The sequence below is a fragment of the Brassica napus genome, chromosome C4 (assembly GCF_020379485.1).
Source record: "Brassica napus cultivar Da-Ae chromosome C4, Da-Ae, whole genome shotgun sequence".
NCBI lineage: Eukaryota > Viridiplantae > Streptophyta > Magnoliopsida > Brassicales > Brassicaceae > Brassica > Brassica napus.
In genome coordinates this window covers 40,066,928-40,081,590 of record NC_063447.1, presented here as the reverse complement: position 1 = coordinate 40,081,590, position 14,663 = coordinate 40,066,928, and the positions used below count along the sequence as shown (strand labels likewise).

Genomic DNA, 14,663 nt, shown 5'->3' with positions numbered 1-14,663 from the left:
AGATCCATGCATAATTTTCTAGTTGAGCAGCAAAAGTGAAGCAAAAGAAGATTAGTTAAGAGAAGCAAAAAGTGATATTTTTTTTAGAAGCAAAAGTGTGAAAACGTACCCTGAGACGGTCTTCCCCTGGATAATACACAACTCTTAATGAAAGTTTTATCTTAATGAAAGAAAATGATTCTACGCTATTTGAAAACAAGCAATCTATTGTAACCCTTTCTCCATAAAACTTAATTTGCATAACAAATTCTTTGCGACATTACATTATTATTTAAAAAAGCGGCATGGACATGATTATAATATAAGTAGATATCATCATGCAACTGATGCTTATATTAAGCAAAAGAGTGAAAGATTTTCATGAACCAGTCACGTTTATATGAACTCAGAATATGGCCGATGACGACTCCACAAAACACACCAGGTACATAGCCTATTGCAGCTGCAATCCAGCTCAAGACTTGATCCTTTTCTCCATCTTCATCTTCTTGCTCTTGAGTCGTTGCGTCGTCTCCTCTGCCGCATGTTTCTTGGAGAGGGACACCACAGAGCATCGGATTATCTGCGAAAGAAGAACTACTCTGGCTTTGAATTTGAGTGCCTTGTGGTATTGGACCTTCAAGCATGTTGTAAGAGAAGTTCATTCTCGCTAGAAATGTGAGCTTTCCAAGCTCTGGTGGGATTTCTCCAGACAATCGGTTTTGAGAAAGATCCAATGATTGTAGATTGGTCAAGTTCTCCAAAGATGGTGAAATGTGGCCTGTAAAAGCGTTGTTTGACATGTTGAGCACAATAAGCTCCTTGAGTAAACTGATGGATTCGGGAATATCTCCTTGGAGTTTGTTTCCAGAGACATCAATAGTTTTGTAGATTGTGAAACCACTACCAACCAGCTCCATCACCAGTCCTTTTGCCGTCATAGACACTGAGTTATACAAGTTCCCAGAGTCACGCCCCTCAAACCTACTCGGCATAATATCTACAATGTCTATGACCAATGACATTGCAGTCCAACCAGCAAAGTAATACGATGGCAAAACTCCAGTGAAACGATTTTTCGAAATATCAAAGATTCTCAATTTGGGAAAACTCAAAGAAAATCCAGGAGAAGATATGGGCCCATGGAACTCGTTAGAACGAAGGACAAGAACTTGTAGGTTGGTAAGAAGTCTCAACCAGAATGGAAACGTGTCATTAATCATGTTGTTTTCCACATTCAGAAACTCGAGGCGGGTGCAGTTGATCAGAGACTTGGGAAGTACTCCTGATAAGCGGTTACCACCAAGATCAAGTGATTTCAAGTGATCACCGATAGATTCCTCCGGAAAAGTACCAGATAGACTGTTGTTCCGAAGATGCATGACTGAAAGCTTGGTACTGAAATTCTCAAAACACCGGGGAATGGAACCACTGAAGTTGTTATCAGATAAAACAAGTGTATCAAGAGAAACCAACTTGCATATTGTCTTAGGGATCTTTCCTGAAAACTGATTGTTGGAGCCTAAAAAGAACTTTGTAGAGTTTGGTAGCAAAGGAAAAGGATCTTGGAATGTGTTTGAACTTATATCAAGTAGTAGTATTTCACTTCGTTGAATTATACCCGCTGATCCTTCAAAACCAGTGAATGAATTCTGAGAAATGTTTACATACCTCAGCAGCGGGAGTCTCCATAACCACTTTGGTACTTGACCTTTGATTTGATTGGCAGAAATGTCTAAATATGACAAACTCGTTTGCATTTCTAGAAATTTGGGGAACTCAGCAATGTTGCAAGATGATAAAGTCAATATTTCTATGGGTGAGAGAAGGTGGAGAGTTGGACTGACCTTCAAATTAATCCCTGAAAGATCCAGATAACCAAGTGACATGAGATCTGAGAAAAGACTCAAGTCAACTCTGCTTCTTGTATTTATATAAGAGAGGTCAAGGAACGTAAGTGACTTGAGGTGCAAGAAGATGCTGAAATCAACCTTTCCCTTCTCCGTGTTCCACAATGCGAGGTCAAGGTACCAGAGGCCAACTAGCTTTGATATAAATCTTGGGATTGGTCCATTGAAATTGTTTTCTCCAAGTGCTAAAAAACCAAGCGTAGATAGTGAAGAGATATTCCCAATCTCAAGAGGACCACTGAAGCTGTTTCTTCCCATGTAAAGTTGAATCAATGAAGGGATCATGAAGAGAGATGGCGGAATAGATCCATAAAATGAATTTTCATTTATATCAAAATAGACCAGTTTGGAGAGACTACTCATGTTAGCTGGGAGCATACCTTCGAACTGGTTAGAGCCAATGTCGATCTGAGTGAGCTCGCTCATATTGAGTAGCACGTGGGGAAAGTCTCCACTGATCTTGTTATGGTCAAGTCCCAGATCTGTTAGCTGCTTTAGGTTACCCATTGAATCAGGTAGTTCACCGACGAAATCATTATGAGAAAGATCAAGATTGGTGAGAAAAGAAAGATTTCCGAGTGAAGAAGGAATCTGTCCATAGAAACTGCAACCACTAAGACTTAAACCCCTCAAATATTTGAGGTTGCTGATGGAATCAGGGAGAATACCTGAAAGATTATTTGAGCCAAGATTCAGAATATGAAGATGTTGTAGTCTGAAGAGGCTACTATTAGATCTCAGAGGGCCGTTGAGAAAACTGTCCGTGAGGTCTAACTCAACGACTTTACCCGTCTTAGGATCACACGAGATACCATCCCAAGAACAGCAATCAATGTTGTTCTTCCATCTCTCTGTCTTCTTATCAACTGGCGTACCATCAGAGTGGAACCCGTGGACGTAGAACTCGCTCTTGAACTCCCAGAGAGCCTCTTTCTGGTCTGGACGGCACAAGTGCTTAGCGTGAGAAGCAAAAACAAGTACGGAGTTATAAATAGAGAAGATTAAACACAAGCTCCGTATCATCCTCCTCCTTTGGCTACAAGAATGCATCATAAAGTCTATTTGTTCTTTCTTTTGTTTTTGTTTTCTGTGAAAGAATGGAAGATTGAAGATTATATGCCCAGCAAGATAAGATTTCAATATGAATGCTCCACCAAGTAGTCTCCACTTGGAAAAAGTACCACTAAGAGAAAGTATGGTAGCACTCAGGAAAAGTAACAATAAGAAATTGCCCAAACGATACAAGTAGCCTGAAGATTTTCTTCGACGTCGCTGGTATTCCGTAAAATGTTCAAGGAAAATCCATAATTAACCAGAAAAAGGGAAGTCACAATATGTTATATAACTTTAACACCTTGAACAGAGTCAAATGTCGTACAGTAGTTTCCTCAGTTCTGCATACACACTCCTTTCGGCCAAACAGTTAACATGGGCAAGCCCGTTGTATAAAGATATAAATAAAGAACAAACATGTGCCCATGAATTACTCCATATGTTTCAAAATAATAGATAGTACTTTTCACACATATTAATAAAACATATTAAATTTTATTTTTATATGCATAATTTTGTGATTATTTTTTTCAGAATTTTAAACCAATAAGAATCCAATAAGTACAATTGATTTTTTTAAAATTTACGATTAATAATTATTAGTTGATAAAATATATATTGAAAATATAAAAATGAATCATTTTGAAACAATTTTTTTCTAAAATATGTAACTTTATGAAACGGATGGAATACATTTTTCCTTTCTTCTGTTTGATTTATCTACCTATAAAACCTTTCTATCTTCTAAAGTAGAAACATAACTTAACCATACCCTAAAATAAGAGTTTTTTCTCTCCCGGTGAAACCATCTCAGCGTCCAGGTCACAAATTGGAAGATTTCTGTGCTGACAGGTGTCTCGCCTGCTTGAAAATCATTAACTCATCGATGAGTGGGCTCATTTTGCTACGCGGGTTTTTGAAGTTTTCGGGATAATAGTACTGATGGCCCATTATCGTGGCATACTCAATTAAAAATCGATTGCTTTTCTGTATTGTTAATGGGCTTGTCCGAATATAAAATTATAGATATTGATAGTAACTTATTTCTGGGCCCAAATCCATACAAAAGAGAGGTCCATATCGTCATTATCTCCCTTCAACCTCACAATTTTAGGGTTCATGAGTTCTACGACTATCAGCTTCTGTCAACCAACAATGGCGGTTCTGAGATTGCGTGTGACCTGACTATTTGTCAACAATCTTCCCGTCGGACTCATGACGTTTTACACTCGATGCTTCACCTCCGAAACGTTACAAGCCGCATTTATTGGGCATCATTAACCCAAACTTAACTCTTCCTCATAACTACGACCACGATCTCTAATTCAATGAATCTTATCTATTATCCAATCGGTGATTCTCACCTATAAAAATGTTAGTATTCATCCCTTGAACATCATTCTTCTATTTTCTAATATCGAGAGAAATATTACTTTCAGTATTCGAGACCAGTGAATTTATTCGCGACCGGGATTTGAAATGAAAGGTGCAGCCATGGACATCTGGGAATCTATGGGCGCATGGGCAACAAGTCGTCCCGGATTGGCATTTCAACCCGTCTGCGGCTGTTTTGTCGTCTGAGGGCACGTTCTTCGTCGTTATCTCAATTCAGCGGATGTGAAGAGGGGGGGGGGGGGGTGGAGGGGGGGGGGGGGGTGGGGGAACTGCAGAGATAGAGGATTTCATGCAAGTTTGTTTCTTGAGGCATAGATGGCCGTGGCAGTTGGAGCAAATATTCATGGTGGTGGGGCAGCCGAGGAAGCCGCAGATGATAGAACACAGACGGTGGCATTCCGGCGTCTGACGTTGATGCTCTTCCGCCATAGATCTTGAGAGAAAAGTTTGATGCTTTAAATCAAAAATCAAGAAAAGACAATTGATTTAAGGAGATAACGAGTTTGCAGAATCTAAAAGAAAAACATGACACGAACCAGAATCTGGTCACCAAGAGAAAAAAAAAAAACAGAATATCGGTAATAAAAGCAAAGAAAAATTTCCTCTGCTTTCTCAGCAATGAAACAGAGAAAAAAATAAAAGAATAAGATGGAAAGTTATTAAAAAGCGAGAAGTCAGAGATGAGATGAGAGAAATCAGGAACGGATGAGAGATATTTTGTTTACCGGTTCTTGAGATAAGAAGAAGAGGACTTAGACACGGGCCTTAAGATGTCTACAAGCATTCAGTAGTTTAAATGGGCTTTAAAAATATCTTTCGTGGAGAATATTTAAGAAATCAGAGTTAAAGAAAAGAAAATAGTAAAAGGAGGTGAGCCCACCAAGTAAGCATCGCCTTTGATTCCAAAACATCAAGTAATCCAAACGTTTAAAATTTCAAGAATTCATTCTTTTTTTTACGGACATTAACCGCCCAAAACTTGGAAACACTTTTTACATACAAAATGAAGTCCACACCCATAACATTAAAACACGGATAGTTAAGTCAAGATAACGATTAATAATGTAGAGAAACCCCAGTATAAGATAGATAAAACATACTTATTTGTTTCAAGTTTTTCAGTTTCAATAATTAATACCCTTCAGCACAAGTAGCCTGCGTACCTTAGCTTTTAAAAGCTTAAATATACGAGCCTCATCAGATACACCTTATTAGATAGGTATTATAACTACTAGATGAGCTTATAAATCTATAGGCGGAAGACCCTACATACCGGAGAGCTGTGAGAGAAAATTTAAAGATATGGTGTCTATATTCTTATATTCGGGCAACACGCGCTTTCACCTCTATGGGTGCTCATATTGTCCTTTGACAAATCCATACAAAATATACAAATATCAGTTTTCCTTTACACATTTTTGTAAGCTTAGTAGAAATGGAGTATTTTTTTTGTTGGTATTTAATGACTTTATTTTGTTGATGAGTAGATATGTGTAATATGTTCTTAAATTTTTTCCAGAATCCAATTAGATTTTTCCTGTTTATTATGGAATCTGTAATTGCATTTTGCGCCAGAATCATAAAGGTTGAGTTTCAACTGACCCGTTCACCGAAAAGTGTGGTACAATCATCTTATCTACCATAATAACTTGGTCAGGATAGTCAAAAAAAAAAACAATCAAATTTGTCTGGACAGACTTGAATCTTGCATGAGAACAAAGTTTTTTTCTTTTTCTCACTCATATTCTTATTCTGCAAACAGTCTGTTCATGCTTGGAAAAAAAGATTTGTGTTAAAGTTGGTTCAGTTCCATAATCTAAAGTTATAGAAGAAGAGCGGTATATGATTCTATACATAGAGTGGTCCAGTGGGACGATTTAGAGTGAAAAATGCATTCAAAAATGCTAAAATCGATGTATTGCGCATAGATAAATAGAACTTCATCTGACTTACATTTTCCTGACCTTGGTGTCTACGTTGATGATGTTAATTGGTTCTGTGTTGAATTTCAACAATAATTCTGAATAATTTTATTTTACTTATTATTATAACAGACAAAACCAGTATTGAAAAATGTGAATCATTACATAATTAATTTTTTTTTCCTATTAGTTAGATAAACATATAATTATAAATACGTATAATAAAAACAAATGGTGAACATATATTAAGATCACTTTCAATTAAGAATGATCTAAACATTATTTTAGTTTTAGTTATGTTTTGCTTCTTCCTTCTAACTTCTTCGAATAAACTATTTGATATAAAATGGTACGTTAACAAGTAAAAAATCTGCTATAAAAGTATATTGTTTTATTAACTTATGGAATGCTAATTAAAACAATATTTTAAAATAGCATGAGAAATAATCATAACAAATAATTTTTTTATTAAAAAAAGTTCAACAAAATCTATAATAAGCTACAAAAACATACCCAGTAAAACACTAAAATTTAATTACATTAAAATACAGATATAATATGATCTGAAATAAATATTTTCTAAAACATTGTTTCCTGTTTAGAAAATATAAATAATTATTTATATTATTATTAAACTATATATATAGTATTTTAAAATTGAGATTTAATTATTTTATCAAATTCTATTATATTTAACTAATTTAGTTTGGTGTTAGACTAATTTATTATCATGAAATAATTTGTGTAAATGTTTTTTAAAACTTGAATCTTCTTGAAATAAATATAGTATTATTTATTTAAACTTTAGATTTTTTTCTTATGTCAAATTGAAGTAAAAAATAATAAGAGTATATATGTAATTACATTTTCTGAATTATTTTTGCTAATTTTATATTTTCTAGAAAATAGATAATAGTGAAGATTTATGTCATTTTAATTAAAACAAAAAATATTTATTAAAGCTATCAGTATGATCTCAGAGTTATATTCATTATTAATTGATTTATAATATCGTTTTCAATCTATAATATTTTTTAAATACTTCCTAAAATTAATATATATATTTATATGAAATAGTTTTTATTGTAACTTCCCGCCCGTAGGCGGGCCAGCCCTAGTTCTATATATGTTTCACTCTCCAGTTTTGCAGTTAGGATCTATGTGACTTTGTGCTAAGCTTCTCCACATTTATTAGTGTCACATTTTAAATTTTGGTCAAAACAAACTAATGAACCTCTATCTATCTACGTTATCGAATATCTTTTTCCACAACTCACGAAGAGGAGAGGTTTATTCTTTCTTTCATCACAGCGAATGCATGAATTCATTTCTCTGTTGCCACAATATCAAGAACCTAGGAAGCACTGGTACGTGTAATGGGTAGCCGCCACATGGCTAAGGGGCATAGGTAAGAAAAATGTGGTCTAAGGGAGTATGGGAATTTTATATGTTGTCTTAGAAAGGAACCCGTTCACTCAATCCCGAGGAAAAGTCTCCTGCTCTTTCCTATGATAGGAGATTTCACATGGAAAAAAAATGTTTAGGCCCTTCCGAGGAGGGTATCTGATTGGTTAATTTCAGTCCGGCTCGCATGGACTTCCAATGGTCTGGTTCTGTTCTCAAGGAAATCCATTCTCTCGACTGAGAGGAACGTCTCTTGCTAAAAGGATTCTGTTCGTAGAGCAGCTTGGTAGCTCCCAAGGTGCGAAGCCTGCTTGACCAACGGGAGAATCCATTTTCAAGTAGTGTTCAATCAATTATGCACTATCCAATATTGGACTGGTTGGTCTGATTGGGAATCGTTAAAAAGTCCTTTATTAACTTGTTTCTGGGAAGGACGCACCTTTGGTGTAGGAGTTATATCGTGCCTGCGGTAAACACTGTTTCATACTTATTTGAGTATAGTAATGAGATTAACGTTTCGGAAACAGGTACAACACGGGGACAGCTCGGGAGACATTTCAAGCAAGAGAGGACGGCAATCAGTTGACGGGAACGAAAGGATTAGGATACGTAACGTTTCCGAAACAGTTTGGCTTCAAAATTGGAACCTCAGTATCTTAGAGGTTTAGATATCTGTAGTTGTAAAGGCCTACAAAATGGTCGAGTATGGAAAAGAAGTATGCTTTGATTTCAAACTATAATGAGAAAGTTGTAACCATGACACAAGTCATCAAGCAACTGATGCTTTGAGTAAGTAGAAGAATGAAAGATCTTTATGAGCCAGTCACTTATATGAAGTGAAAATATGAACGATGGTGAGTCCAAACACAACACCAGGCACGAAACGTTTTGCGGCAGCTTTCCAGCTAAATATTTGATATTTTTCTTCCTTTTCTTCATTGATGTTGTTTTGTTGCTTATTTCTTCTACGCCGCCAGTTTTCAAGAGGAAGACCGTACTGCGAATGAAGAATGTTTTGGCTTTGAATCTTAGTGCCTTGTGGTATTGGACATTGAATCTTGTTGTAAGAGAAGTTCATTTATAAGCGTCTAAGTACTATTCTTATTGCTTATCAAACTGATTACAATCTCAAGTCACCAAACGATGCCTTGAGCCTTCAGAATCAAGAACAAGCTCTTGAAACAGCCTTCTTGAAGAGCTAAACTCAACAAGCCAAATGATCCAGCCTAACCAAAAAGGATGCACAACAAAAAAGGTAAAGCTTCTATTTATACTCTTTCACTAATCTTCTCCTCTCTAATTGTCATCTCCTTTCCTCTTGCCAGCTCAACAACCCTCACCATCTCAGCACTAGCATTCAATATCTCTCATTCATCCTCGCTCGAAACGTGAGTTTTCCGAGATTTGGTGGGATTTTACTAAATAATCCATTTAGAGATAGATCCCAGTGACTGAATATTGGTTAAGTTCACCAGAGATAAAGGAATAAAGCATGTGAAAGCCTTGTTTGACATGTTGAGCAAAATCAATTCCTTGAGAAAACCAGTGGATTTGGGAATGTCTCCTTAGAGTAGGGATGTTAATATGGGCTCAACCTAACAGAGTTAGCCCTAACCCTGCAAACTCATTTGTAACCCTAACCCTCATTTTTTAAACAGGGTTGACTCTAATAGGACCAGGGTTTAAATTCTAACCCTTTTATTTTGATTTACACAACTATTATACAATATTTAATAATGTTTTTCACCAAAAAAAACTTAAATCGAGTTTTCTCGCCAAAAACTAAACAATAAAATTTTCCGTCGAAACCGCAAAATCGAATTTTCCACCAAAACCTCAAAATCGAATTTTCCCGTGAAAACGTAAAATTAAGTTTTTCTGGAAAACCCGTAAAACTCAATTTCACGGTTTTGGCGGGAAAACTCGATTTGCCGGTTTTGGAGGGAAAACTCGATATTGCGGTTTTAGTTTTGGCGGAAAAAACTCGATTTTGCGGTTTCGGTGGAAAAACTCGATTTTGTGGTTTCGGCGGGAAAACCCGATTTGCCGGTTTCGGCGGAAAACTCGTTTTTACTGTTTCGGCGGGAAAACGCGATTTTGTAGTTTTGGCAGGAAAACTCGATTTGCCGGTTTCGGCGGGAAAACTCGTTTTTGCGGTTTTGGCGGGAAAACTCGATTTTGCGGTTTTGGCGGGAAAACTCGATTTTACAGTTTCGGCGGGAAAACTCGATTTTGTTGTTTTGGCAGGAAAACTCGATTTGCCGGTTTTTGCGGGAAAACTCGATTTTGCGGTTTTTGCGGGAAAACTCGATTTTGCGGTTTTGGCGGAAAAACTTGATTTTGTGGTTTTGGTGGAAAAACTCAAATTAGGTTTTGGCGGAAAAAAACACAACTTTATTCTTAGTTGTGGAGCAAAAACTCGATTTTACGATTTTGGGAGGAAAACTTTTGATTTTGATGCTCAACAAATTAGAGGAAAGAATTATATTATATCTTAATTTTTTTAGTTTAATCTTTAAAATTTAAGAACAAAAATAAATGAAATATTTTTTTCAATTAAATGAACTAACCCTGGTACCAGCCCTAACCCTTGATTATAATAGGGTTAAAATAGGGCTGTTTTTATAATAAACAAAAGAGGGCTGAGTCCTAACCCTGTAGTTAACATCCCTATCTTAGAATCTGTTATCTGAAACATTGCTGGTTTTATAGATTGTGAAAACACTCCCAACCAGCTCCATCTCTGTTTGTTAACAAAAACAAAAACACTTTGTTCAGTAGCAAGGTACCATACTTCCTTAATTAAGAATTCAATAGTAGATAAATAACCAAGCTCCATCTATATGTTATGATAGTTCAACAGAGTTTCAGACTCTTTTTATGCTTTTGCTTGTTTCATGTTTTTATCTTCTTCTTTTTTTGTGACATATCTTGTTTGTATCTTCTAATTTTCTGTTAACAAGCTTATAGTTAACTACATTATCATAAACATGTGATTTCAGAGCAATCTTTCAGAGATAATTGATCCATTTATAACTGTTTTATACTATAACTATATATATTTTTGTTTCTACATACTTTGCAAGACAAATTATTTACAATAAAACTTATAAGTTAGAAGATAGTTATACAGATGTTGATACATCACGCAACCAATGCTTGATTAAGTAAAATAGTGAAAGATCCTCATGAACCAGCCATATTTATATGAATACAGGATATGGCCAATGGTGAGTCCACCTAGCACACCAGGTAAGTAGCCTATTGCAGCTGAAATCCAGCTTATTACTTGATCTTTTTCTTCCTTTTCTCCATCTTCCTCTTGCTTAGTTGCTTCTTCCTCTTTTCCTCCACAGGTTTCTTCGAGAGGAAAACCGCAGAGCCCGGGATTCTCTGCAAATGAAGAACTATTCTGGCTTTGAATCTGAGTGCCCTGTGGAATTGGACCTTCAAGCATGTTGTATGAGAAGTTCATCCGCGCAAGAAACGTCAGCTTCCCAAGCTCTGGTGGAATTTCACCAGATAATCTGTTTTGAGATAGATCCAATGATTGGAGATTGGTCAAGCTCGCCAGGGATGGTGGAATGCCGCCAGTGAAAACGTTGTTTGACATGTTTAGCACAATGAGTTCTTTGAGTAAGCCGATGGATATCGGAATATCTCCTTCGATTCTGTTTCCAGAGACATCAATGCTTTTGTAGATTTTGAAACCACTCCCAACCAGCTCCATATTTAACCCTTTGTTTGTTAGAGCTACCGACCTATGATAGAAACCAGAGCCACGTCCCAATATCCTAACCGGTGTACTATCTACAATTCCTACATCTGATGACATTGCACTCCAACCCGCAAAGTAATCTGAAGGCAAGACTCCAGTGAAGAGGTTTCTTGAAATGTCAAATATTCGAAGCTTGGGAAAAATCAAAGAAGCACCAAAAGAAAATATTTTGCCATGGAACTGGTTAGAGCGAAGGACTAAAATTTGTAGATTGGGTAATAACCTCAACCAGAATGGAAACTTGTCATTGAACATGTTGTCTTCCACGTTAAGAAACTCGAGACGAGTGCAGTTGATTAGAGACTTTGGAAGTCCTCCGGATATCTTGTTGTGACCAACTTCAAGTGATTGCAAGTAAGCACCTATAGACTCCTCTGGAAAAACACCAGAGATACTATTGTTCCGAAGATTCAGCACCGAAAGAGTAGTATTGAAATTCTCAAAACACCGAGGAATAGAACCATTGAAGTTGTTGTTGGACAAAACAAGTGTATCAAGATAAACCAATTTGCATATCTCTCTAGATATCTCCCCCGAAAACCGGTTATCAGAGCAGGAGAAGTACATCAGAGACACTGGCAACAAAGGAAACGGATTTTGGAATGTGTTTGAACTTATATCAAGCATTATTTTTGCACTGTTTTGAATAACATCTTCTGATCCTTCAAAACCGTAGAAGGAGTTCTGAGAAATGTTCACGTACCACAACACTGGCAGCTTCCATAGCCACTCTGGTACTTGGCCTTCAATTTGATTGGCGGAAATGTCTAAGTAGATCAATCTGGTTTGGGATTGTATAAACTTGGGAAACTCAACAATACTGCATGATGATAAAGCCAAGAATTTAATGGGCGAGGGAAGATTGAGAGTTGGATTGATCTTCAAATTGATCCCTGAAAGATCCAAGTCACCAAGTGACATGAGATGTGAGAGAAGACTCAAGTCAACCATAGTTTTGGTATTCATATTAGAGAGGTGAAGTAACCTAAGTGACTTGAGATGCAAGAAAATGGTGAAATCCACCTTGCCCCTCCTTGTGTTCCAGAAAGAGAGGTCAAGGGACACGAGGCTGACTAGTTTTGACAAGGATCTTGGGACTGGACCATTAAAATTGTTTTCTCCAAGGTATAAAACACGAAGTTTAGAGGGTGATGAGATGTCCCCGATCTCAAGAGGACCGGTGAAGTCGTTTCTCCCCAAATCAAGATCAACCAACGTAGGGATCATGAAGAGAGACAGCGGAACAGAACCGGAAAATGAGTTTCCCGAAATCTCAAAATAAATCAGTTTGGAGAGGCTACTCATGTTAGATGGAAGCATACCTTCGAACTTGTTAGAACGAAGGTCGATCCAAGTGAGCTCACTCAAATTGAGTAGTGCAAGAGGAAATTTCCCACTGAGATTGGCCGACACTAGTCGCAACTCTGTTAGTCGGTTCAGGTACCCCACTGAACCGGGTAGTTCACCATTGAAATCATTAACAGAGAGATCAAGATCAGTGAGATAAGAAAGATTTCCAAGTGAAGAAGGAATTTTTCCAAAGAGATTGCAACTGTAAAGTGTCAAATTCCTTAGGTATTTGAGATTGCTGATGGAAGCTGGTATAATACCTGTAAGATTATTCAAGCCAAGATCCAGGGTATGAAGATGTTGTAACCTGAACAGACTGCTATTTGATCTCAAAGGGCCATTGAGAAAACTGTCTTGGAGGTCTAACTCGACGACATTGCCCGTCTTAGGATCGCATGATATGCCTTTCCAAGAACAGCAATCAGTGTTGTTCCTCCAGCTCTCTGTCTTCCCAGCCATCACATTGTAATGGAACTCGTTCTTAAACTCCAAAAGAGCATCTTTCTGGTATGGACGACACAAGTGCCTAGAAGAAGAAGCAATAACAAGTATTCTGTTAGAAAGAGAAATGATTAAACACAAGCTCCATATCATCATCGTCCTCTCACTAAAAGAGGGCATCGATTTTTTTCCTGTGATTTTTTTTGTTTTCCTGTAAAACGAGTGATGTTGATGACTCTAAATCATTGGGTTCGCTCTTACATATATAAGGAGGAATCTAAAGCTTGATTTTCCAAGTCTCCCTTGTGAAGACTAAGTGCGTCGTGTTTTTTTGTTTTTTTGTTTGTTTTCTTTGATTTTGTTGTTGATGTGTGAAAAGGGTGACGTTGGTGACTTTAGATCCGTGGAATGATTTTTTACATATATTGAGGAATTTTGAAGCTTAGCTTGACAAAGTCTCGTGTAAAGACTAATTGATAAATGGTCCACAAAGCGGAGAAATTTGATATTCAATGTGTTATTTTATCTTACAGAACATCCAACGCCACATACGAGATTTCTCGTTAGGCATCTCCACACCTTGAAGGTCCCGGGTTTTGAGCTAATCGCCTTAGACGCTTTGCAGATTCCCTTTGATATTTTCAACGCACTAAACGCAACTTTCCCATCCATATGTGGTGTAGGTTAAGCTCGAGAAAGTAACGAGTGAGATGATATTCATATCATTACTCGTTTTAAACACAAGCTCCATATCATCATCGTCCTCTCACTAAAAGAGGGGACATTTGCTAAAATTTTTTGAGATAAGCTTGAAGATTAAGGAAACTTGAGAAGCAAGTAAAATACCTAATTTTATTATGATTGGGATTAATAATATATTTAGGAGTTATCTAGATATATTTATGTAATAGGATTAGGAATATTTAATCTCTATATAAAGGATATGTCAAAGTGTGGCATAACTTGTGAGTTAGAGATTGAGAGTTTGTGAGCTTGTGGTTTTGAGTGAGTTTCCATAAGAGATTAATAAAGAAGAGTGAGTTCTTTATATTGAGATACTTTCAATCTTTGATTCTAGATTTGGTATCAGAGCCTAGGAGATATGAGTGGTGAGATTATAACAATGGATACGAAATCGAAGGAAGGAGGAGGAACCTCTATTAAGTGCCCAATGCTTACTGCAACAAATTACACAGTTTGGGAAATAAGAATGAAGATCGCGTTGAAGGTGCATAAGGTCTGGGAAGCTGTGGAAGAAGAAGAGCCCAACAGAGATAAAAACAACATGGCGATAGCTCTTCTCTTCCAGTCTATACCGAAGGTGATGATTCTACAAGTGGGTGAACTTAACACAGCAAAGAAGGTGTGGGAAGCTATTAAAACACGTCATGTTGGCGCAGAAAGAGTCAAGGAGGCAAGGCTGCAGACACT

The 14,663-nt window shown here is 36.9% G+C and overlaps 2 protein-coding genes across 4 annotated transcripts; both read right to left on the bottom strand.

The window, feature by feature from the left end:
* Positions 1-205: 205 nt before the first annotated feature.
* LOC106380648 (receptor-like protein 48) lies at positions 206-3,274 on the bottom strand. The gene has a single exon (XM_013820450.3). It carries the CDS (start codon positions 2,940-2,942, stop codon positions 336-338), a length of 2,607 nt encoding a protein of 868 aa, XP_013675904.2. The 5' UTR covers positions 2,943-3,274; the 3' UTR covers positions 206-335.
* Positions 3,275-10,684: 7,410 nt separating this feature from the next.
* LOC106380647 (receptor-like protein 48) lies at positions 10,685-13,818 on the bottom strand. 3 transcript variants are annotated; one of them, XM_048754697.1, is made up of 2 exons: positions 13,494-13,818; positions 10,685-13,317 (listed from the first exon to the last, which is right to left on the bottom strand). In XM_048754697.1, coding segments are annotated over exons 1-2 (2,493 nt in total). In that variant the 5' UTR covers positions 13,496-13,818; the 3' UTR covers positions 10,685-10,826. The 3 variants fall into 3 exon arrangements, with proteins under 3 accessions (XP_048610654.1, XP_048610655.1, XP_048610653.1); XM_048754698.1 differs by lacking the exon at positions 13,494-13,818 and having other exon boundaries at positions 10,685-12,889; positions 13,052-13,466; XM_048754696.1 differs by lacking the exon at positions 13,494-13,818 and having other exon boundaries at positions 10,685-13,466.
* Positions 13,819-14,663: the final 845 nt, after the last annotated feature.